Source organism: Cyclopterus lumpus, chromosome 16 (genome assembly GCF_009769545.1).
Source record: "Cyclopterus lumpus isolate fCycLum1 chromosome 16, fCycLum1.pri, whole genome shotgun sequence".
Classification (NCBI taxonomy): Eukaryota; Metazoa; Chordata; class Actinopteri; order Perciformes; family Cyclopteridae; genus Cyclopterus; species Cyclopterus lumpus.
Window position 1 is genome coordinate 9,969,584 of NC_046981.1, and position 26,245 is coordinate 9,995,828.

Sequence of the window (26,245 nt, forward strand, 5' to 3'; positions counted from 1 at the left end):
TGGTATCCCCATCAATCCACAATACCGCTCTCTCTCTGGTAATTACCAATCTCCTGTTGCTGCAGCAGCTCATTAAACATGGAACGACTTCTGTCACCCATTCGGTTAAATACTGTCTGTGACTGTCAACTGTTCTGCCCCAGCACATAACTGCAGACTGGCTAATAATGGAGATATCTGCTTTGTCTGGGAGTATACCCAGAAGGGTGTAGACAAGCTATCAATACATAGTACTTATTAAAAAGGAGTCAAGACAGTTGTACTGATAAGCAGTTTTATGTCATGAGAATAATAATACAAAGTTTCTATTCAACCTCAAAAGTTAAATGTTAATTCACTTATTCATATCATTAAAATGATATTTCTGCCTATAATATTTCTTAACTGATGCAAAGAGAGTCACACACATAAAGACCCTGATAAGAACAAGCCGCCATGTCTACTCCCCTGACTCCACACATGTGCATATTAGATGGTGTGGACAGCGTAAAGGCAGAAGGATATATGTATATAATAGACATACAGTATGTCTTTGTAACCGTGCAAACTAATGCTCAATCCTTGAGGAGACATACGGATGTCCGGTGGAGGCCTCATACTGCACAGAAACACATGAACGCATGCACAATAGACCACAGATATGTGTGCTGCCAAAAAAAGGGGCTGGGTTTTACTGCCACTGCCACACACTCTCCAAAATGTACACAAGGCTATGAATCATGCTGTTACATTTCATTGCAGGGTAATAATAAGAGAAGTGATAAATCTGCCATCAAACAAGCGAGGGAAACTACAGAACATCACAAGCTGCTGCGTATTACCGTTCTCTCTCTCAGTCGAGACACACACACACGTAAAAAAAGTGTAACACATCACGATAACATCACATAATGGACCGCAATCCCTGAGTGATATACAGTACACCTCCTGTGCCGTGGCTCATGGAACACCTCTCTACACTCTGCTCTCCTGTCTTTGGGCACTGGTGTGATAAGGCAGTGATGGGTTGTATTACTTCACTTGGGTACTCCCGGGGGAATCCCCCTGGTGTAGCTGTGTGTGTGCGTGTGTGTGTGTGTGTGTGTGTGTGTGTGTGTGTGTGTGTGTGTGTGTGTGTGTGTGTGTGTGTGTGCGCATGTGCGAGTGTGTGTGTGGAGCCACAGAAAAAGAGAATGCAACCATTGAGCACCCTGCCATTGCGCCAGCAATCCTCTCCCCCGCACCTCCACCCCCTCCCGTCCTTGCTTGCACTCTGACGTACAGTTGAAGCAGATTTGGTGACTTGAAGATAAAAGCCTTCCTCTGTTTCTCTGATTTCCTCTTTCTCCAATGTCACCAGAGTGCTGAGTGCTGGTGCCTTGGCCGTAGACATAGAGAGCTCATTCAAACTGACACAATCACTTTTCACTTCTGCTTTGTGATAAGCCAGAGTTCAGAGTGTCCACCAGCAGCTCTGTACAGAAGTATCGAGATGCTCCACCACTGTATATGTACTACAGCTGTGCTCCAACAACTGTCACAAGATGCACTACAGAGGAACATTTAATGACAAGCCTGCAGAGGTTTACAGAGCAACAGACATTCAACCTGTCATTGCAATAATAAGTTTTAGAACACAAAGAATTCATTTGATTTGTACAATTAAATTTGTCTGGCAGGAAATAGTGATTCTAAAGATGCACTCACCATTCATCCAATATGTTTTTGCTTGGCAGCTTAGCGTGGAACTCAGTCAGAATGAACTTTACCCTAAAAAAAAAGAGAGAGAAATGTGAAGCAAACTTCAAAGTCAATATGGGATTTACTTTGTCTTGAGCAAATTTTGATTATTCCATTTTCCTGTTTGTAAAACTGCAAAGTGATAGAATAAATGCAGCAGATAAAAAAAGAGTATTGCATGGGGACAACAATAGAATGTATGGAGGACAAAGGGTTTGAGATAAAGATTTATATTGTTTAACTTGTGGAATTGTTATGCAAGTGGATTTTATAGATTTATAAATCTGGTTAAAATGATGGTTAGGTTTAGATTAAGTTTGAGGTCAAGCTTGTATCGGGTAGTTTTAGAGGCAGCCAACAACAACAAGTGCTTGAGTTTGTGTATATTATTGTCTTTGGGAATGAATCACAGGACATGCGACGCTGGTGGACGCAGTTAATTACCCACACGTCAAATTCTATTAAAAGGATAGTCATAATCTCTAATCCCTTCCATATCTGGCGGAATAAGAGGGCAGGTTGATCTGGATTACACGTCACCATGGTGAGGTCACAGCAGAGGCAGCTAATACAATGACCAACCAGGAAGAGAGCGGGAGAGAAACAGGAGAAATAACAAGACAGGGGGAAGACTGGAGACCAGAGAAGCTGATGAGTATTAAAGTAGAACTAGAAATGCCTTGTTTTTATAGATAAATGAACCAGTTTACCTCACATGACCAAAGCAGGCTTATAGATACTGACAGTGAACATAAACAATAAAGGCATTGTTGTGCAATGAGCAGAAATGTACAATAATAATAGAAATAAGAAACTTAAATATGAAAGCCCCATTTATAAAATAAATGGGGCTTTCATATTTAAGTTCTTACCCTGGATGGCTCGGATTTAGAACAGAAAAGAGGGAGAACAGCACAGACATGAAGAAGAACTTGTGATCTATGCCTATTGGATACGTTTTAATAAGCCACGGGATGGACTTAAATCAACTTAACAATTAAATGTCTTGAAACTGTCCTTATAAGATGGCACAAGACAAATATATAAGAACTATACATCAGAGGGCTAAAGGGCAATGAAAGGTGTAATATTCAACCTGCAATTAATGCACCTTACACTTAACCAAACCAGTGTTCAGAACCCATCCGATGACAGAAACAATACAAACTATTGACAACTATTTCAGTGTGAAAATGTGAACATTTCAAATGCACTATAACTACAAATGAATCCACTGTCACTCAAAGACCTTTTTTTTTTTGTTGTCTGTTTGTTTGTTTTTCAGCCAGGGCCTGGTGGCATGTGATCTGCATGCCCTGCAGCTGATCCGGGCATGTGGGACTGACCTCGGGGGTTCTCCAGCATTAACCACCACTCACTCTTCAAGCATGTTACACACTCATTTAGCATAACTGGAATGTGGGACGCTGTTCACATTACAGTGCACAATTGAATGAGATAAACTGGTCTTGTCCTTGTATGTTGTGGTGTTTCAAACAGGGCTGTAACACATCGAGAGGGATTTCCCAGGGCAGACAGGTTCAAGTGAGTTTACCACGAGCTGCACACTCTCCTTTCACGGCTGTATTTGCCTTTAGCCTATAACTTTTCTCCATTAATTAAAAAAAAACTTCTCCTGCAGCAGAAGTGTATCTTGCCTACAGTTGTGTGTCGTATCCCCAGTGGTCCTCAGCTAGAATAAGTCTGTGCTCAGCTGGTGTGGGAGAAGTAGCGCTGCTGTGCGAAGCTTGCGACCCATTCACAGCCCGTTGTCTGGGTCTGCTCGACGGACCGACGCGTACACATCTTAAGGTCTACGGTCTTTTCACTCCCCGCTTTTCCAGCCTTGTCCCCCGGGTAAAGGGAGAAGGTGTGAGCAGTCGGTTCCTCTCTGGGTTTGACGCTTGTATCAGCTGACTGTAAAACTATTTCCTACTGAATAACAGGTTAACTCTGAGTGTGCTGATTGTGGAGCCGGGGCTCACTTCACTGTATCCTATATCGCACAGGTAGCTTTTGGCGGATGAAAGAGGGGACACGCTGTTCGCCTAAAAATACCAGTCTACGACTATATTTGGCTTGGCTGGGTCACAAACGCAACGTTAAAATAGTCGGGCCCGCCCCGGGACAATGAATGGGCTCTCTGCTATCTCACTCTGCCTCCGTCGGCCAGTTATTTTTAGTAACAAGGCTTGCGTCAATCACGAGCCTCAGTGCGTCAAGGCTTCCCCGCCCCCTTGAAGCTCGTCATTGGTCAGAATTAGGACGTTTACCGGAAAATGCGTGCCTCGTGATTGGCTGATGTGAATTCTTGTTCTGAGCCGCTCCGGGAGCAGTTTTTAATTTTGAGGTTGGTGAGGACGATGGCTTCTCCCTTTCAAACCCCGTCGGCCGGTAAAGTGTGCCTTATCCGGTTGATTGGTGAGAGTATTCCTAAATCAAAAGCCATTTATTATTTATTAATTAGATTAAACACGACTGAGTCAATTTAGTCACATTATCTTCGTATTGTAGAACGTTTGCTAGATCATAGCCTATCTAGTAAACAAAAAACACAAGGAGCAAATAAAAAGTTATGTTTACATCACACATAAAACATTTTTTTTTAACAAATAAGGTTTCGTTATACAAATTAAAAATGTAATTTCTTAGATGAAAACTGATCCTACTAATAAGATAAAAAATAATCCCAAATACTCCCACTGCAATTTCCCTGACAATAGGTGTGTAAATATCTTGACAGAATAAGGCTGGACACCGCTGTGTGGTTTTAGGGTACGTTGATTTGTATTGGGAAAAGGGTAAATCATCTAATAAGATCATTTCACTTCACAACCTGACAATGGACAAAATTGCTAAATAACTTGAAATAAAGAAAGGTCATGAACATAGCCAGTAAGAAGTAAAGACAAATACCCTTTGTGGATTTAAGGCACATTATCTATATTGAACACAGGCATGCTTATTTGTCCCAGGAAGTGCAGACAATAACTATACCTAATATTGTAATAACACATAAAAGTCCTACATTGAAAATTGTGAAATATGTATCCACTAGAAATTGTGCAAAACAGTACTTAGTTACTCTTCACCACTCTTACTCTTACATTTCTCATACAGAACGTTGATGGTCATATTAAGTAATAAGTGTTTAGTGAAACTGAACTCTTACATGTCTCAATTCTTCTTTTTTTATGGTAAGTAGTTTTTTCAAGCTAATTATTATTACGATATCTTTTGTTGTTTACATTTACTTTCAATTATAACGATGAGAAAAGATGTACAGTAAGAGTAATAGCGCAAGTTCGCCCACCGGATCCCCATCGGCTTCCTCCCCTGCAACCATCAAACCAACCGCCTCTCTCTCTCTCTCTCTCTCTCTCTCTCTCTCTCTGATCCTGTCTCCGCCTCTCTCTCTCTCTCTCGCAGTCAAAGCGGGGCTTATGTGTCTGGTACTGAAGGGGAGAGAGAAAGTAAGCGAGAGAGAGTGAGTGACGTCACCTCTCCCATGGCGTCACATTGACGTAGCGCATACCAGCCGCTCTATGTGGAGGCAGAGCCCACATAAATGCACTATTTTACTTTCTCCCCTCAGACGGCGCGCATAAACAAACCCGCGTTACAACTCCACACTTTGCAAAGCACCCATCAGCACTGACACACTCGGGGGAACGGACGAAGACCCACTCCAGATATCCGGGAGTTTTTCATTTGTAATGTTTTTTCTACTTTAAGTGAGAAGACGAAACTTTCTGCCGCCGATGTATCCTGGTCCTCTGTAATAATAGCCCTACCTTTTTATATATATATTTTTCTCGCTATTACTTCGACTCTTGGTGATTATTCTCGATGGAAATGGGATACTTCATGCGAGGTTATTGCCACATGTAAAGACGGAACCGCTACAGCAAACAAGTGAGTAAACTGTGAATGAATGAGTCTCGGATATTCTACCGTATAGCGCGGACTCATACAGAACCAAAACATATATTAGCTGTGTGTATGCATGTTCATATTTGGGCGACCTTAAATCATATATGAGATATGAATATATACTCTTTTATAATAATCGGTGTCTGGTCTGTCCAACTTGGTGCGTCTAACCTGTTGATATGTCAAACTCTAATACGCTGCTCGTACCGTGTGTCCATGTGTGGTGTCTCCAAATAGAGAAATTACGCTGCATTTCAATTTAATTTACGCTTTGGGAGGTATCATATCCTTTCTGGTTGTCATGGAAATGAGATGCCTCTCATTGACATGAATAGTGGAGTCGGGCGCACTAATGGTCTGAGTGGAGAATAGTCTATACATTCAGAAGCTGAGAGAGAGAGGAGAGTTAACGCTCTTTGATTGCATGCCATGTGTGGGTTTTATTTTTTGGTTTGCCTTATAATGTTGTATTTGAGGGGTTTTGTTGTTTATGAGTTCACGCAGCATGCTGTAGGATACGGGTTTGTGTTTATGTCACTAGACCATCGATACAGCGTTATGATTCTCCACCCATGGTTTGCCTTTCGGATGAAAGCTCCACACAACAGTCATATAGTGTGAGATGTCAGCTGTCTCACTGTCTACTGTCTCTGCGGACACGGCTTCTCCTCCCATTAATCGCAGAAACATACCCTTGGCTGTTTACCATAAAGCCACATCAAATCTCTGAAGCCATCTGTGAAGTATTTCCAAGAAGCATCTGATGGCAACACAGACACTATATTATATAGCAGAAGTAAGGCTTAGTGCTAATAATGTGTGATAAGCAACTATACCACTGCTGAATTAAGGTTGTTTCTGGTTGTTTCTTTCTTTCTTTCACACACTCAGGTTTACGCACGCACGCAACCGCGCACGAGGGGACTTCTGACAGTCTCCCTCTCAGGACTGATTTACAGTACTCACATATTTCTCTGGTCTCTCCTTTATGTCCTCTCTTTTCTCTGTCTCTGTTTGCTGGAAGCCTCGCGCTGTCCAGGGTTATTGGTGCAATGGGCTACCGGGGGCTACCGGCGCTCCGGGGCGCGTGCTTTGCAGCTCTTATGGCGTTCTCTTGGTTACCGGTGAGCCACCGACCGGCTCGGTCTGAGAAGAAAGCGAGAGGGTTTGCTCATTTAGAAGAAGAAGAAGAAGAAGAAGAAGAAGAAGAAGAAGAAGAAGAAGAAGAAGAAGAAGAAGAAGAAGAAGAAGGAAAAACTGAGCGAATGTCTCACTTTGCAGATTGTGTTTAATTTGTTCTCCCTTTTTTAGTTAAGTGAACATTTTAATTTCACTCTCTTAACCCTTCACACCGGCTGTGATAAGAGCACGTGTACGCACACTCAACTTCTTAAGCTTTTGAAAGAATGAGGCTATGTTGGCTTACATCAAGGAGTATCTTATTTCTGAAACTACCAAAAACAAACAGCTTCATTGGTGTAAAGTTTTTTTTTCCCCGCCCTCAAATAGTTCCACACACTATTGAGCGTGTTCCAAAACCAACCCAAATCAAAGGTGTTATGCAGCCTGACTTGTTTGTTTACTCTGCTTCGTCTTCTTTCTTTCTTTAAATACATTTGACGACTCTGTGACGAATAGTCATCTACACGTTTTCTCTCAGACTTGGTCTATAATAGTTCGGAGAAAAGTTCTCCACCACCAAGCGGAGCAGTTTGATTTGTTGACACACAGATAAGAGATGGCAGCAGGCTGCAGGTGCCTGGAGCGCCGAGAGTCGGTAGAGACGCATACTCGGAGATCGAGTGGTCTCTCATAAGGACCGTATATCCCTGAGGGTCTGTGTGTCTAGCAGAGAGAGAGAGAGAGAGAGAGTGTGTTTATAGGAGTGTGTGACAGAAAGGGGGCGCTCTGTGCCTTGAAATCCGGCCGCCACGGTGCGCCCTTTACTGCAGTGAGGGAGTCGGAGGCGCACGGCGCACACAAGCCCACTGGTTCGGTTTCAGGTCCGACTCTTTCAGGATTTCTCTGTGCAATCTGGATGAACCCTGAGCAGGCGAATACGGTGGTGATCAGAGACAAGAAACCCGATGGCCTGGAGCAAATACCGCTTTTATACAACTTGTCACTTTTGTAGGTCTGTATTTGTAGAAGTTGTCTACAGTTTGAGCCCGGTTTAGTTATAATAATAATAGAGCACAGCGTGGTGTTAGAATGAAACTGGTCGCCCACGTAAGTCTAAGTCTTGAAATGAGTTAAAAGTGGTTCATAATATTCTCTTTGTAGCACGTATTTAATGCCAACGTTGGTTTCATTTTAATATGCACATCTTCCTTTTACTTTGCCTTCCAATGGATTGTCAGTGATTATTGTAAATATTTAGCGTTCATGCAACTGGCATCTTTTCATCTTTCTGCTCCTTTTCCTCCGATTTCCTCACTTTATTTGTTAGATAATATTTTTCGAAAATATAGTTTTCCTCTTTTTGAGCGCGACATCAAGTCTAAAAAGTGAAGCAATCTTTCTTCTGGGTTTTAAATGTTTTGACTGTACGAATGTTATAAAGTCCGACCTCTTTGGAGAAATGTGCTTAATGAAGTGTGTGAAGTAAGTCTGCTTATCGGAAAAATAGTAAACATCGATTAGCCATATTCTGAACCCCAAGTGTGATATCATTTTTATATTGCTGCCTTGCGATGACCACAAAGTGAGATGACGGTCCTTACCTTTTTATTCAGCATGTCGCAACATCACTGTCGGTAACCCAGACATCTCTCCTCCAGACACAGGTTCGGAAGAGTGCGCCCAGCCGAGCTCGGAGCACCGGCGATCGGACACTTCCTTTGCGACGCCCGCCGATTCCTCCCCGCTCCAGAAGCCCTGTCCCGGCCGCAGCCACGCCAGCCCCCAATTCCGGACACTCAGCACCATTCAGCGCGAAGCTCTTTCACCAGGTAAACCCCATCCCTTCCTTTTCAATGTCATCTTTCTTTCTTTCTTTCTTTTTTTCTTTCTTTCTTTCTTTCTTTCTTTCTTTCTTTCTTTCTTTCTTTCTTTCTTTCTTTCTTTCTTTCTTCACATAATATCTTTCCTCAGTTGATGCGTAAATGAGACTGTTGTGGTGTAGGTCTGTTTTTGTGCACCTATTTGATGTGATAGGTGTGTGGTTATGTTTAGGGGTATTATTGTATGAAAGAAATGTCCAACAGACTCCGAAAACTATATTGTCAACTTAGAGGTTAAATCAGAGTGTACGTGTCTAATAGGTTGCATTTTAACTTTTGTATACGTATTTAAAAAAATTAATAGCAAATCCAAAACAATTATGAACTTGCTTGTGATCTTTTCGTTGTCCGCTCGTGTGCCCTCGTGTAGGTGAGTGATTGTGTGTCGGCTGGTAATTGCGAACTCAACCGACATTTCAATAATTAGAGAAAAATACTTCTGAGACCAGTCATACCTTAATCTGGGGGCGAATCTCATTGGTCATAGACATTGATCCTCTAAATATTATATGTGTGTACTGATTCAGTTACATACGTTTTTTATTTAGGCCTATCATTTTTATCCTGGCCAAATTAATCTCCACATAATATCATTTCTGTCCTGGTTAAATTGAAAACATGATAATGAAAAAATAACATGAGAGATATTTATCATATAGTCAGTGGTGTAAGAGTTCTTTTGTGTGGGCCTATCATATTTATGTAAATCACTTTACTTATTCTGTAAGGCCACTGAATTGAATTCAACCAATTTATCTCGTAATTCACTGAGAAAATAAATACTGTGACTTTGTATTTGTGTCTGCAACTTAATGTTTTTATTTGTTAGATCTATGGCATTCTGACAATGAACAAGCGCGCTCAGTTATTGGAACAGCTGCAGTTTGTCCAGTTGAAATGCACACCTCGAGGTTAGAGACTGTTTCCCTTCGCCTCAATGCTGCACCACCTGTGTCTGATTCTGCTTGGGTTGTCTGTCCTCTTGCTTGTGCGCGCACACACACAAACACACACACCTGCTTGTGTAGGCTAATAAAGACAATCTGAGGGTGTTGTTGGAGTGTAGAAGGCTTACCACAAGTTAGCTTCAGTGGCATGAAAATAAGGATGCTCCACAGATATATTTGTATTGTTGATTATGATGAGAAGGTGAACGCTTGTGAGCGTGTGTGTGTGTGTGTGTGTGTGTGTGTGTGTGTGTGTGTGTGTGTGTGTGTGTGTTACTGAGTGAAGGCTAGGCACACCACCATGTAAAGCACCAAAGAGGATGAGATGTTTGCAGACACTAGTGGTTTTACAGGTTCTTTTCATAAGGGCTCCTGTTATTGTCAGAATAAGTGCATGCAGGTTCATGTTGACATCTTGAACATCACTACTAATGAAAACATGTGTGGGTGTGTGTGTGTGTGTGTGTGTGTGTGTGTGTGTGTGTGTAGGTGTGAAAAAACAAGTCATCAAAAGCATATTTCCTCACCTCACACACACATAGACAAATATACAGTTTGAAGAATCAATAGGTCTGGCATATATTTGTTTTACAAAATGTCTCAGCCTCTCTCTTTTTGTCATTCACCTCTTCTCAGGCATATAAACTTAACACATAACATTGACTGTGCATATAGCTGCTGATAAAATACTGCATTTTTACAGGTGTAATAAGTCTTGAATACATGCACCCAAACATACTAAAGCCCAACTCTGATCTGAGGCTTGACCTTGCTGACACAACACAGAGCCACAAAGTGCACCACTGTACTCTCCTCCTCTCATGGTTAAATGCCTTCCCCTGATGCCTCTAATCAGTTGCAAAAGTACTTTAAGTAGAGCCCAGAAAGGCCCCATGACGCCCATGTGTGTTTTTTTCCAAGTGGGTTGAAGAGCTGGTCACTAGGAGAAGAAGAAAAAAAACGTCATGATGTCAAGCACACGTACAGTATAGTGTTTCAGCTTGACTCATATCCTCATCTAAACACAAATCTTGCAGCTTAATGTTCCCATTTGGAATAAATTGTAGATTTTTTGCACATGCTGTGTCTGCTATACCCAATATTTGATTTTGAAGAAATAATTTACAGTTAAAGTTTGATATTACCAAAGAAAATTGCTGTTTTAGGCTCGGATTCTTTTTTTAAATTAATTACAGGGTTATTCGATGTTTTTTCCCACCAGGTCAAGTCTAAGAGGTCAGCTCTCTTTTGACATGTTGTCTTCTTGTTAGAACCACAGAAATAATAAATAAAAGAATAAATAAATAAATCGATGAGTGTCCCTTTTTTCCTTAATTAACGCTTTGAGTCATCCTTTTGTTCTTCGAAACCCCACAGCCAAAACGCAGGCTGCCCCTCAGGAATAATTTAATTGTGTTCGAGCAGATAAAGTGAATGCGTCACTCAGTCTGCTTTCGCCATGACTGACATTCGTGCACGGTATGCTATTAGGCATGTATCACCGCAAACTAAAAGTTGTAGGCTATTTTTTTTAAATGGTATTATTATTAGCCTATAGTAAGACGTTAGTTGACCAATACACTTGAGAAGCGGAAGATGTGGGGTGATTTGGTTGGGAAAGGGTTGAAAACTCTTTTTTATGTACAACGAAGGTTTCGGGCGTGTGTGGGGGGGATGGGGGGGGGGGGGGGAGTGCCTGACCGAGTGCGTCGGATGGATTGAGGTATTTGTAAGTGCTATAACAACAGCAGGACTCGATGTGTCCCATATTTGACTACAAACATGACGCGCGTTGAACGAGGGCGATTACGGCAGAGCGCGCGCATGCCGGGCGTCAATGGGAGCTGCGCTGTGTTGACAGGAGCGACGAGCAAACACCACGAAGCCCTGGCTGCGCTGACACTCATGACTGATACGCCCGCACACACTCATCATGCACACACACACAGTTGGAGAGTATTACGTAAGGGGTTTGATAAGACAAGACCATATTGTCCACACACACACACACACACACACACACACACACACACACACAAACAGAGATGATGAGGTGGTGCTCTGCTGCTGTGACGGAATGAAATCAAGCGGAACAACTCAAGACATAACGACTGGCGTCTGTGAAGCAGTTAAAGGAAATATCTGATCCTGCACGTGTGTGCGCGTGTGAGTGTGTGTGTGGGTTGTGCAGCAAGCATCCAACCCGACCATGGGGTTACATTATTATTTAATGTTATTTCATCTGCTTTGCCATCTGACTAACCAGAGTGCACCCACCCACACATGTGCAACACAAACTGCACACAAACCCTGGTTGCAGGTACTTCAGCATTTCGGTCTGTGAGCTTTTGGTATTACCGCTTTTTCTTTCTCAGAGTTGGGCACTGATGAACTGCAGCTTCTCTTACTGAACTAACTGGGAGAATCGGCATGTTTATACTTATTCGGCGAGGTGCAAGAAGTGTTAAAACAGGAAATTGAGTAAATGGCAGTAAATGGAAAGATTTTCATATTCCTTTAAAGGTGCATTCGGAAAACTTTTATAACATTTAGAAATCTCTGACACCTCAAGAGCTGAACAAACTGCCTGTTCCAATAAAGCTGTGCAGAAACCTTTAGTCATAAACTGTTTAATTGTTGACACTGTTTAGCACTACCTGCATGTTTCGGCCTTCTTCTTCTAGATTTACTGAAGGGCTGTTCCAATTGTGTTCTGTCCGCAATCTCCCTCTTGATGTCCTGCTTTTCTGATTAAATCAATAGTTAACTAATATGTTATTTCCTCATTGACTATGTGTTGCCGTACAGCTGTACTTTACTAACACCAATAAAATGCGTTTGATTGAAAACCTTTGGAATACATGTGGTCTAATGTGCCACGCAGCTCTAACCTACATGTGTCCTCTGTCTTCCTGGCAGACATGCCCTGTGTGCAGGCTCAGTACGGGCCCGCCCCTCCAGGCTCCGCCTACTCTGGCCAGTCCTTCAGTTACCAGGGCGACAGCTACAGCTCTGACCTCATGACCCCTGACTACACCAAGCTGGACCTTGGTGGTGGAGAGATCTCTGCCGCCGCCACAACCTCCCTACCCAGCTTCAATGTCTTTGTGGAGGGGAGCTACGAGCCCAAATCCTCCTGTCTCTACCAGATGCCATCACACAGGCCCATCAAAAAGGAGGAGGAGAGCTACCCAACTGCTCCGCCACTGGATGCCATGTCCTCCTCCACCATGTACTTTAAACAGTCTCCCCCATCCACCCCCACCACCCCGTCCCTGCCGCCCCAGCCTGGCACCTCCTTTCTGTGGGAGGAGCACCCCCTGGCCCCTCCTTCGCACCACCACTCTCTGGGCTCCAGCCTGGAGACGTGCCCCCTCAAGTCGCCCCGCTTTCCGCACTTCTACCAGCACTCGCCTCCCCACAGTGGCGGCAGCGTCAGCGGTTACGAGAGCCTGGGTGGAGGACTTGTTCGCACCTCCTCCTCTTCCTCCTCCTCCTCCTCATCTGTCTCCCATCCTCACTGTCCACCCCTGGAGCAGCCCATGTACCAGCTCCACCGCGGGGCCGGGGGCAGCAGCCTGGCCTTCCGCTCCCTGGCTCTTGGGCCCTGTGGCCCCCTACTAGGAGACAGCCTGCCATCGCCTCCCCCGCGTGGCCCCCAAGGAGAGGGCACCTGTGCGGTGTGTGGGGACAATGCAGCCTGCCAGCACTACGGCGTACGCACTTGTGAGGGCTGCAAGGGCTTCTTCAAGGTAAAAGCAAAACAGATAGGACTTTTTTTTTTTTAAAAGGAGGCCTCATCAAAGCTTAAAACTACATCAATGTCTCTGTCCATTTCTGAAGTAACTACTTTTCCTCTATATATTGCTAAAAGTATTTTAAAGCACCCACTCCTCTTGTTCCTCTGTGGCTTCAGTCCCACCAACAGACACACACGCTCACATTCACAACTAACATTCCACCTTAAAATATCGCCCAGTGTCTTTGGAGTAGCTGCAAACTGTTTGATTTTCAACGTGTTACTTGCGGCTGCCTCGTTCCCACTCTGCACTCGTCTACGTCGTCTTTAGAGTCATAGTGATAGCACAACACACCCACAAGGGTCGTCTCTCGCAGCAACCAAGTCGGCAACTTGTGTGTATGCATGGGCTGTGTGTGTGTGTGTGTGTTTGCTTGTGTTAGGTGAGAACACAGGATCATAAAAACACAAACACTCTCAATCAGACAAACGGGGGAAATGTGGAAAAGGAATCCTCTTTTAAATTTAAGTTCCTTTCAGGGTGTTTGTGGTGAATCGGTGGCCACGCAATTGACTATATTTCCCTGACATATTACTAACTATGATATGAGTCAGTTTGAGATTTGGTCCGTCGAATGATTAAAATAGAACACTTCTCAGCACACTTCTCAGATCCTACTGCACACATGCTCATACACACAACTCAAGTTAAACATCACCAAGTGACATTTCTTAGTCAACATAACATAATAACAAACTTCTCTGACACGTGAATGTGGTACACCTCATTCGCATAACAGCAAACTCACAGTCAGTCATTGAAGTCATTTGCACAGTCTTTTAAATTAAAACATATTCTGGCACACTTGTTAAGCATCGTATTGGCTGCATGAGACAGGAGACAACAAGAAGGAGTGGGCAAACAGAGGTAATTGAATAATGCCTCTGGTAGGTGGAAATGAATTATCCTTCTTTTCAATTAGTTTCACAATTAGTTTTTATTTAGTAATTAACGAAAGCAGTGTCTGGTGGCTGCAGGCCGCGGGCTATCTGCTTGCTGCTGCGCTCAGCCCCCTTTCAAACCCCACTATGTTTCCTTTAGACACACATGCAGATGCAACCATGCGCACACAACATATCCACACAGCAACAAATTCATACAATATAGCGTGTACATGTTTTTCAGTCTGTTTTAACCTGAATCCAGGACGCAACAGCAGAAACTGAAACATGCCTTTCAAACATCTGCTATTTTTCATATTCATATTATCAGGCACATTGCCTCCATTATCCTGATGGTTTTATTGTCCCCTAAAAATATTTTCCTGATTACATTTAATTATCCCTGAATGGTTATTACACATTAAACCATAGTAGAGGCTTGCTGTAATTTGTTGTTATGTCATTAGTGCAATTTGAGGCACATTTTTACTGTGAATTAATTTGAGCTCTTAAACAAATATTTATTTTTTCTCCTGTATTTATTATTGTTTGCAGAATAATGAAGTCCATTCACTGGTTTCCATTAATTAAGGAAACCTATTCAGAATATATACATATATATTTATATACATATTATTGTTATTTTTTAAATTAAAAACTAGATCACAGCTGTTGGGTTTATACAAACATTATGCTGGACGAAAAAATACTATTAAAAAGTGACGTGTTTTATGCACCTCCCATTATACTCTAGTTGTGCTTTTCTAAGTTAAAACACACGACCAGCTCAGCTCATGGCACATCATTTCTTATTTGCACTGCTTGCACAGCATGCAAGCCACAAACATGAGGTGGCAATCTAGTGGTGGAAGAGACTAAATCACTTCAATGGATATAAGTTTAACATTTAATTAATTTAGGAAATGCAACCAGTTAAATACCTACACACAGACATATCTGTGTAGGAGAAATACTTTGCACTTTGAATCAGGTTTTAAAAGTTCAGTTTTTTTTTTTTTTTTTAAACAATGTAAATCATCTCAGATCTTTAACTACAAACCACCCTTTCACTTCCTCTACAGACGGAACAAGAGAGATTGCCTCTGATTAAGAAGCCGCGGATTGGAGGGGATAGAGGAGACAGAGGGAGGAGAAGGGGGAACAAAGTCCCTAAAGGCTTTTAATTTAAGCTCAGGCTATTAGCACATTACATGTCAAGAATCTGCAACTGCATGCCTCCATCCAGCCCCCATAACTCCCACAGCATGTGAGCTTCTGTGAGCGTGTGCGTTTGTGAATGTGCTTTCAGTGCATATAACTAATTCCTCAACTCTGACTGTAAATTTAAATTGATCTTTTTTTGCCCTCAAATTGAAATTCACTAACATAAATAACAACACAGATACAATTAATTGAACTAGAACATAATAAGACCCCCCCTCCCCCCCCCAGACACACACACACACACATATTAACCATATTGAGATCATTTGATCTGACATCTGACTACCAGAGACTAGTTATAGTTACAGTGTATTAGCTCTGATATGTTGTGTCTCTGCTCTGAGACGCCAGTCTTGCCCCACGCTGCTTATTAGAAATTCTAGCAAGGTCACAAGAGCCCTAACCACACACATAAAGACACACACACACACAGCAGTGGAAAGAGACAGGAGACAGGCCAGCTCATTTAATTTATTATACACACACACACACACACACACACACACACACACACACACACACACACAGCAGCGGAGAGAGACAGGAGACAGACCAGCTCATGCAGCTTAATTTATCAGAACCTTAATTGATCATTTCAAACTCAGGCTTTTATTGGAACCAATTTTTACATAAATTAGGCCCTGAGATCACTGAGGGGAAGAAGTTACTCACCCAGCAGGTACACTCATTACACCACTTTCCCTTGAACCCACAATCCGGTGCTGAAAAAACACAAGCTCTCTCTTGCAAAAGAATCAAGTTTACCCCTAATCAAAACCTCAAAGTATCACTCCTCGCAAAAAGTTGAACTCAATCATGTTACTTTAATTGCTCTGTTGGACGGCATGACACGAAGGATGTGACGATGTCGTGAAGGTGTAAATAAATGTCATGCAGCTTTGTTTAGTTCGGCCTCCTACTAAACGGATACTATTTTCCTTCAAACACATTAATGCCCATAACTAACTTATCCCCGCGCGCATGGGTCACTGACCATTGAAGGGATGAGAGGGATCCATTCAGAGCGATCTGCGGTGCCATGGCAACGGCTCTCATCCGGCGCTGGCGCCCATTACGCGCCAGTTCCGCACTCGCGCCGCAGCATATGGAATAATTGGTGTGTTATTGGTCTCCCGGGGGCGCGGGCATGTGTGGCGCGAGGGGTTCCTAATTGGATTTATTTGTTTTGATGTGTTTTAGAGGCGTTAAAGAAGAGGTGAAGCTGCGACACTTTCCGTGTTCCGTTTGTTTAATGTTGAGTTTGTTCTGGTGCTGTGTTGTATGAGTAGACTACTGAAGTCCCAGCATGACAACGTTTAAATGTAAACACGTCGCAAATGACAGTAATTATAGTGTAATTGTAGTCATATCGTTGTAACGTATTTGCACCCCGGGCAAAGGTTTTAATCTAAAGACATCTGTAAAGATTGGCAGCATGCCCCGGGGGGTCTCACCGCGACACGAGCACGGAGACTATATATATGTGATTTATTTATATTAAGAAAAATTAACAAACTGCGCACTTCTCCTGCACACTGCACTATAATAGGCTAAATGACGAAACTGTGTATAGTTGTGAAAATGCCTCTAATTCTGCACAGGGACGTTTTCATTTAGTTATTAGAGCACTTATTCTAACTGAGAGCAGTTGACTTTGTCTTAAACTCCCTTCCAAAAACGCACGGGATTGGCCCATTGGTGCGCACGCGCACCGAGCGGACAGGCGTTCACTATAGGCTACTCTGTTAAAATTGTCTTTCATCCAAGCAGGGAGCTCACCCGGCCCCCACGTGGCCCGTTTCTGATTTCATTTTAATAAGGTCAGTAATAATCGCGCGAGCCAGCCGAGGAGAAAACAGCTCCCGCGGGGCCCATTGAGAGAGGCGCGATGCGCGAGGCCCCGGAGGTGCCATGAGCTGACCCACGAGCTTCACAAACAATCTGATCATGCAGCTCTTACGGCCGCTGTCCTCCAGTCTCGCGGGACCCGCCTCGGCACGCCACGCGCTCGGTCCCCATTGTCAGCTCCAGCGCTAATAAAATTGTCCCTCCTGCAGGCGAGGCTTGTTGGAAAATTAATTTTATCTAATTATACTGATGTCAACGGCGCCTTTCATAGCGTAATTAAAATCTGACCTGCGAGTTTCTGTTTTCATTCTTTGACGGGAAGGAGAAAAAAAACTGAAATTGAATTAAACAAATCAAATAGTAGGTGGCTGATTGTGTTTGGAGGCTGATTATCGGAATGTCTGTTTCTTCTCTCTCCAGCGCACCGTGCAGAAAAACGCCAAGTATGTGTGTCTGGCCAGTAAGAACTGTCCTGTGGACAAGAGGAGACGCAACCGCTGCCAATACTGCCGTTTTCAGAAGTGTCTGAGTGTCGGCATGGTGAAGGAAGGTGAGAGAAACAAAGTGACCAGACACCTGATACCCACTGTCTAAACAAACGAGCACACACACACCATAGTGCAACACACATCTGACCTCCAGTCCAGAAGTCTGTTTCTGCTATCAAGGTTTAATAGGCAGGTAATGACACATCACACACTTTCATGGAACAATAACATTTCCTGTTTCTGGTCGAGGGACAAAGTAGAATACACATTATACTAATTAGTGCCCATCACTTTTTAAACTCTTCAATCCAGCTTTGAAAGAGACACAAAGGTGCTCAGACATGATCACACGTTCTCTACCTGTGTGCCGTCACATCTGATATTGCTGTATTGCTGTATTGCTCATGTGATGCAGTCACACTGCCCCCATTTCTCACCTGCACATGGACACTCACTCTCATAAATGCAAACAAACCCACACACACCTCTCTATCCCGTTAACCGTGTGCAGCCCCGTAGAACAGCTCCACTGCCATCTGCTGGCTAGTGGCCTCCTGTGTAGGGATTGTGGGAAGGTTGGAGAGCTACTGTGATAAAAGCTTCAGTCATAATTCTACCGCTATAAACGTACTGATGACAAGTCTATCAGGTGGAGAATAGGAGTGTTTGTTGTGCGTGCTGCGCAAATATTACCAGATTCAACGGAACAACCTCTTAATTATTGTATGTTGTATACTCTCCATATCTTGTTCACAGTGGTTCGTACTGATAGCTTGAAGGGTCGCAGAGGCCGTCTGCCTTCCAAACCAAAGAGCCCCCTGCAGACAGAAGCTTCTCCTCCTTCTCCACCCCTCAGCTTGCTCTCCGCTCTGCTCAGGGCTTATTCTCACTGCACGCCCCGTGACCTCGACTACAGCCAGGTACCCCAACAACCCCTTTTTTCATTTTAGTCAAAGAAAATGCGTTCAGTGAGAAATATGGCTTGTTGAGGAGTTTATTCAGTTGTTTATCTCTCTCTCTCTCTCTCTCTCTCTCTCTCTCTCACAGTTCAGTGCTGCCGACCCTCCTTCCTCCTCCTCAGAGGCCGAGCACATCCAGCTCTTCTACAGGCTGCTCACCATCTCGATGGAGACCACGCGGTGCTGGGCTGAACGGCTGCCCGGGTTCTCCGAGCTTCAACGTGACGATCAGAGCCTGCTCATTGACTCTGCCTTCCTGGAGCTGTTTGTCCTGCGATTGGCTCACAGGTAAGAAAGGGGAGATGCAGCCTGTTTGGTGGCAGAACAAAAAGCGGATGATGACAATTTTAGTACATTTATTTTCACTGTAGAAACATATAAGTCTCCATCCATACGTGTGCATCTAACACTTCTTCCACACGATTTGAAACACACACCTACAACTTTATGAGAAACTTTACTTCCTTTGGCCCAGGATCCACAGGCAGCTATATCCGGCATATCCTTTACCATCACAGTACTGGGTGTAGCTGTTCTGGCAAAGCCGTGTGCTGCTGCTGCTGCTGCAGTGCATATCCAGAGTAGGAGGAGTGGAGCTGAGTAATCGCCATTTGAACCAAATTATGAATGGAGTCTGTAGCTATGACAGCAGCTACACCCACAGAGTTCCGCTCCGCTCGTCTGATATCTGACGCACAGAGAGCTCTGTGTGTGTTCTGCGGACTAAAACTGTGCTAACGTTGTGAACTGTGAATTGACAGAATCAATTCCATCTCAAGCTAGTCAGCTGAGAAACTGAAAAGGGCTTTTATGGAAGGAAATACATATTCAATTTCGCTGACTGAAATTAAAAAAAGGGGAATCGACTTCATTTACTTCATTCGTCCAGTGGTGTGTGTGTGTGTGTGTGTGTGTGTCTGGCTCGTACCTGTGGTGCCATTATGACTGCCTTTGCCCATCCTTGCCTCAGAATTGCCCCGGGTTACTAGTCTGTTCTCGTAAGGCATGTGGCTGGTTAAATTTATGGGGAGGACGGGGGTTGGGCTACAAGCTCATCCCTTTGTCTGCGCTGTCGTGCAGAAAACCAACACAGTCACAAACTCAAGCACACTTACTCACACACACTCACGCACATTGATGATGTAGAATCCCAACTTTCTCTCCTCCTCCCGGTGCAGGTCCAGGTGCAGGGTGGGTAGAGGATGGGTGGTGGCATCACAGTCCCAGCAGGAGGGGGATCAGGCGGGGACTCTGACTCATGCTAAATGATGGACTCATAGGGGCCTCTATCAAACACACACATGCTCACACACAGTGCTCATCTTCCTATCAGCCAAACTCCCACGGCACAGAGGAAAACACACACAAACACAGCACTGTCTTACTTTATCTGTCTTCCGTGAGTGCAACGGATGAGGTCCACACTCCCATGTCATTGTTGACACAGCCTTACATTGACCCTGTGCTGAACTCAGATGCCTTGCAGACCTCTGCGCAAAATATGTCTCTGTGCTTGTGTGTGTGTGTATGTGCTCAGTGTGTGTAGAGCAAATTTGCTCCGCTTTTCTGGGTCGGCATTGCCGTAAGCACCCCGTTACCAAACAGTTTCTGTGGTTATTGGTTGATTACCGTGGTGACAGTGTAGTCAGGAGTGAGTGGAATGTGTGGCAGACATCCAGCTGTGTGTGTGTGTGTGTGTGTGTACGTATGTGTGCGTGCATCTGCCTGGCTGCTTGTTTGCCAGCCTGTCTGCCTAGTTTTCCTCATGTTCCCCCCCCCCCCCCATCCCTCCTGTCTCTCAGTCTTCTCTTCTGTCATCTATCAACTGTTTTCCAAGCACACACTTTTTGCCCTTTCTTGAGATCTTCCAACAAAACACTTCTCTAGCTCTCTGAAGAAAGCCAAGCTCTTCGTTTAGGCACTAATAAAGACTAGTCATCGTCCTCCCTCATTCACTGCTTGTTCTCTTTCCCTCTCTGCTCGATGGTAAAGGAGTGGGATGTTGTGTGTCGTGTGATGTCTAAATGCGTCTGAGAAGCCTTTTCATTTCCTCATTAAGGCTTTGTGTTTCCACTGCACACCACAGCCAGGGCACATTAAAGCCAAGCAGTTTACCTATCTGCAAATACACACACACATAGAGCAGCCCTAACCCCCCCACCCCGCCCTGCCAGAAGGAAACACAGGAATGTTTTAAAATGCTATAATTTGGAAAACACAACCTTAATCAGCTGCATGCCTGTGTTTGATGTGTATCCCGTTTGTGTGTGAATGTGCATACTGCCAGGTTTTCTCATTGTTTTTATTGTAATTGTTTCCTTGCCCCAGTATCTCAAGCCATATTTACAATACATGAGAGGAAATGCAGCATTTCATTGGAAGAGAGATCTAACCTAATCTCTTTATCTCCTTTTTTCTCTTTGTCTCAGGTCAATGCTGTCGGATGATAAACTGGTGTTCTGTAATGGCTTGGTGCTGCACAGGTTTCAGTGCCTTCGTGGGTTCGGAGAGTGGCTGGACTCCATTCGGGACTTCTCCACCCACCTCCAGAGCCTAAACCTGGACGCCTCTGCCTTCGCCTGCCTGGCTGCCCTCGTACTGCTCACAGGTAAAAACACAAGCCAGTGACTTTCAAAGAAAGAAGAAGAAAAAAGATACAGTAGAAATGAGGTTGACACAAAAAATCATCACCATTATCCACAAACAAACATTGTCAATCATGCAAGCTGCTCGAGCGTAAATATATGGATATACAAATCCACACCCACCTTCTTTTCTTTATCCAGAGCTTCGCCTGTGGTTGATTTAATGTGACAGTGATCAGGTGGATCCAGCCACTAACGTCACACATACGCTCAAAGACACACATGTGCATGCTTGTTCTCACACATCTCTGCCTGAAACAAGAACCCGATATCCTGGAGCACCTGCTGCACCTGCCTCACACCTGGCCCTCTAATCAGTGTGCATGTGTGAGAAATGGAGGGATAGTCAAAGCTCTGTCTGCAACCACACGTCTCAGGCGCAAACATTTTGTGATCTGTGAAGTACATTAGAAATAGTCAATTACAAATGTAGCCAAAGGTGACAGAGGAGAGCTGTGCAATTAATTGTTCACATTTCATTTTGTACACTTTCACGTCAGAGTCAGACACCATATAAGTGTGTAATGGGTAAAACCCCACTCCCTCCTACGCTCATCTTCCTTACCTCACCCTGCCCCCGCCGCCTCCTCCTCTTCCTCCACCTTCTCTTCCTCTGTCTAAGCCCTCCAACCCCATCCTCACTCTCTGGGGGAGCACTTAACTCTGTGCCTGATCGACCAGCCCACCGTGGAGCACAGCTCTGGAATGGCGTCTGCGCCGCTCTCAGTGGCTCTCTGCCACCTCGGTAAAGCACACAGAGCACTACCACGACAGAGCCGCCAGAGCCACCAGGCGATCGACCGCTTCAGAGTGGCCCCTGCAGAAAGGCAGTCATCGATCCCTCCCCGGGAGCCTGCGCACATAGAGAAAGAAGGGATAGGGAAATAGAGGGAAGCGAGAGTGTGTGAGAGGTCTGAAAGCTGCCATGAAAGGAGAGTTGGAGTGACTCTGTGGCAGCAAACACAGAACAAACAAAAGAGTCACATAAACAAACAATAAATAAGCTTCAGATAATGGATAGCTCAAAGTGAGACTGGTCTTAGTGACAGCCTCCCTGCAGACTGGTTGTATGTGTGTTTGTGTGTGGGGGCTGGACACCCTGTTCTCTGCAGAATGAGTTAGAGTCACATTAAGCCGGGTACGGGTGCCACAGGAGTTGCTACGGGCAGCAGTGTGTGTGCGTGTGTGTGTGTGTTTCTAATTTAATTTGGCTGCTCACAGGGCCGAATAATCAGCTAATTGTTGAACACTTTTGTTTCTGTCAATGTCTTAAATTGCAGGGACAATTTGTGTGCACTTTGTGTGCTGGTTCAAATATATATACGGACACATATATATATATATATATATATATATATATATATATATATATATATATATATATATATATATATGTGTGTGTGTGTGTGTGTGTGTGTGTGTGTGTGTGCACAGTGTCAGTGTACAGAGGGCTTATTAGGTTAGACTGTATTGATCTGTAGTGAGTGAGACAAGTTAAGAACATTAGCTATACTGGCTAATGAGGTGGAATTCAATATAAAAGAAGATGTAGCTGAATGAGCTCTTTTCTATGGGTGTTTTTTTCAGTGGATGCTATTTTTGCTGTTTAATGTGTTATTTTCCTAATGCCTCCTTCTGTCCATCCACAGAGCAAGTCCCAGGTCTGAAGGACTCAAAGCGGGTTGAGGAGCTGCAGAATAGAATGATTTGTTGTCTCAGAGACCACCTGGGTTGCAGCCCTGCTTCCTCCTCATCCAAGGTGGCGCCCCCTCTGAGTCGTATTCTGGGCTTAAGGGCAGAGCTCCGTTCCCAGAGGACCCAGGGCCTCCAACGAATCTTCTACCTGAAGCTGGAGGACCTGGTACAGCCCCCTCCGTTGATTGACAGGTTCCTGGACACTCTGCCCTACTGAGAGCCGGGCTAACCACACAGAGAGAAAACCCACATCACGTTCTGTTCAGGCGCCCCCCTCCCCCACCCCCTCCCCCCTCAAGGAGCACGCACACACATGCAGAGAGACTCTCACTCCACTCTGACTGATGCAGAGCAGAGAGCCAATCAAATGCTTTTCACTCAACAGGACAACCAACTAAATGCTTTTCACCAGTTCAAAAGACAATTACTCAAACGCTTTACCACTTTTTATTTGATACTCCGGTTTTTCTCATGTGGGGGAGGATGACAAGGCTGAGATGGACAACAGAAAAATGACTTTTAACTGTCCTCTCGCCATCTGGGTGGAAGCTCATCCAGCAAAAAAGAAAGAAGGTTCATGAGTACTGTTTATCTGTGTTTTGGCCTGACTCATCCAATATGAGGATTTATTTTTAGTGCAGAGGAAAGGGGTGATGTCACTGTGTTCGATGTCCCAGTGAAACTCAAGTCTCTGTGTGTTTTCCATCCTCCTGCTGAAAGAAAGCAAGGGGGCGTTTTCATACTGAAAATTTACTGAAATGTCAGAGGTCAGACAGCGTAAGCATAGACAAGCAGGACACCGATCTTTCACAAACACATGGAAGTGGCTGTTGAGTTGGGCTCTTGATTCCAAGTGCAATTTCTTAAGTGCTATCTCACCACAAAAGGGAGAAGTAATGGTTTAATTTCAAACTCTAAATTATTTTAGTCGAAAGACATGTCTTGTACTGTCAGTAACTAAAGAAAGAGAGACAGTCCACACCTGGCTTTAGACAGCAAAGGTCATACTGTGCACTAACGATTGATTACTGAGTCACCCAGACTTGAACTTGCTCTAGTATGTTGTTTTTTTTAATTAACTAATTTTGAAATCATAGGTCGAGTAGAAGTATGGAGGAATGAACATGGACAGAAATTGGCTCTTGAAGCACTTACACCCTGAGAAGGGCTAGAAGCACAGACACACACCCTACCTGCTCCCCTGGAAGACGACGTGAGTCGGGGAGAGGAGGGTGCTCGACAGATAGCTGTATGTCCAGGGGTGAAACATTCCGCAGTCATGCTCTTTTTCTATTTGTTTCTATTGTGGAGGCCGTGTGAGAGTGTGGAGGACATGGTTGCATACTGTGTTTGTGTACGCTTAGAGAAGCCAGGATCATATGCATGGTGTGTTATAAGCTGTCAAGAGCTGCCATAGCCTGTCAAAACAGCTCAACCTGTGTTTGTGTCTCAGACTGTGGCTCTATGGGGATCTCCCTGGGCCTCCACCACCCACTCACACTCACGGCGGCAGTTTGAAATATGAAAAAAACGAATTATATAGATATAAATATGAATATATATATACATATATATATATATGTATACAAAACTAATATTTTGAAGTGTTTTTAGCTTTTTCAAATATTGTGGTACGAGTTGTGCATTGTTTTTTGAAGAAGAGAAACAAAAAAGAAAAAAAAGTTGCTGTTTTTCAATGTCCCTCTTTGGTTTGAGTTTCCTGTTTGATCTTTTTTTTTTCTTTTATCTTTGGTTCACTGGATTTTCTGTTCAGCACTTTGAAATCATAAACTAGTTCTGATTATTCTGCCCGACTGCGTCCTTTGTTTTGATTTGTAAGTAATTATATGACTTTCACACAAAATGCAAAAAGAATCCAAACATTTAAGTAGAAAAATGTAGCTGATTATATTCTGAATACGTGTGTCAGTCTGGTAAGACACAAAAGCCTCTTGACAGGTAAAAGGCCTTGCCTCTCCCCAAAGGGACCCGTGGGCTCTCACCGAATAGAGGGGGATTAGGAGAAGGAGAAGGGGGAGGAAGAGGGAAGCGAGGACAGCTTCATGTTAGCATGAGGTCCAGATCAGCCTCCAGCCTCGTTAAACACCATCGATCGCCATGGTGACATTTCACAGCACATGCCATCTATACTGTCACTGCCATCACTCACTCGTCCTCCTGCGCAACAGCACGAGCACTAACACACACACACACACACACACACACACTTTGTATCTCCGACAGCCAGGTGATTGATAGTAACTGTGGAATTGTGAACCACTCCTTTAACTATGTATGTGTGTGTGTGGGGGGGGGGGGGGGGGAGGAAAGTTCAGAGTGAGTATATACGTGTGGAGTGCACAGTGTTTAACTTGCTCCATTTAAGAGCTATGACGTTAACATAGAATACAGATTCCCAAGAAATATGTCCTTTCCTAATGAATAGCATTCTAGAATCACAAAACGCTTTTATATAACAACCAGGAAGCACACTTAAACATTGTTTTTGTGTGTGTGTGTGTTTCGTGTCCGACAAGAATCTGTCTGGAATTGTGATGTCTCCGTATTTTTATTCAGCGAGCAGAAAAACAACATTCACACGTGTTCTGCAGTGGTCTGAGTGTGGTTTTGTGCACTTGTGTGCTGTGTGTGCAAATGAACATCCTATTTCTTTTGACGCATTTTTGAGTGACAAGTTAAAAAAAACACAACCACGAAGCCGAGAGCTTTGCTTCTTGTCTGCAACACACACTCAAACTTGCACATGAACGCACACAAACACACAGTGAGCTGTCAATCTTGTGGTCAATCGATCAGTGCTGACAGATATCAGATACCCCCAGAGTCTTAATTAGAGGTCCCATTAGAACATACACACACAAATGCATTTGCACACACACACACAAATGCAAAATTGCGTCCTAATCCATTCAGAAATGTAAAATGACCCCTGTAAGACTGGTGCTATCAAAATGTGTTCATGTGAAGCGAGAACTGCAGGTTTACAAAAACTTACAGTAGGTTGTGAGCTGAATAGGCCTTTTTCACAGAAGATATTTTGGCGTGTCACGGTATTAAAAGTACAGGTGTAAACAATAAAATAA

At 43.9% G+C, this 26,245-nt stretch overlaps 1 protein-coding gene across 2 annotated transcripts; it reads left to right on the forward strand.

Moving 5' to 3' along the window:
• The first annotated feature begins 5,512 nt into the window (after positions 1–5,512).
• Positions 5,513–24,952, forward strand: nr4a3 (nuclear receptor subfamily 4, group A, member 3). 2 transcript variants are annotated; one of them, XM_034553588.1, is made up of 8 exons: positions 5,513–5,634; positions 8,433–8,603; positions 12,521–13,353; positions 17,775–17,904; positions 18,599–18,762; positions 18,890–19,089; positions 21,231–21,409; positions 23,096–24,952. In XM_034553588.1, the coding sequence occupies exons 3-8, from the start codon at positions 12,523–12,525 to the stop codon at positions 23,356–23,358; spliced, it is 1,767 nt and encodes a 588-aa protein (XP_034409479.1). In that variant the 5' UTR covers positions 5,513–5,634; positions 8,433–8,603; positions 12,521–12,522; the 3' UTR covers positions 23,359–24,952. The 2 variants fall into 2 exon arrangements, with proteins under 2 accessions (XP_034409479.1, XP_034409478.1); XM_034553587.1 differs by lacking the exon at positions 5,513–5,634 and adding an exon at positions 9,484–9,565 and having other exon boundaries at positions 8,496–8,603.
• The last annotated feature ends 1,293 nt before the right edge of the window (positions 24,953–26,245 follow it).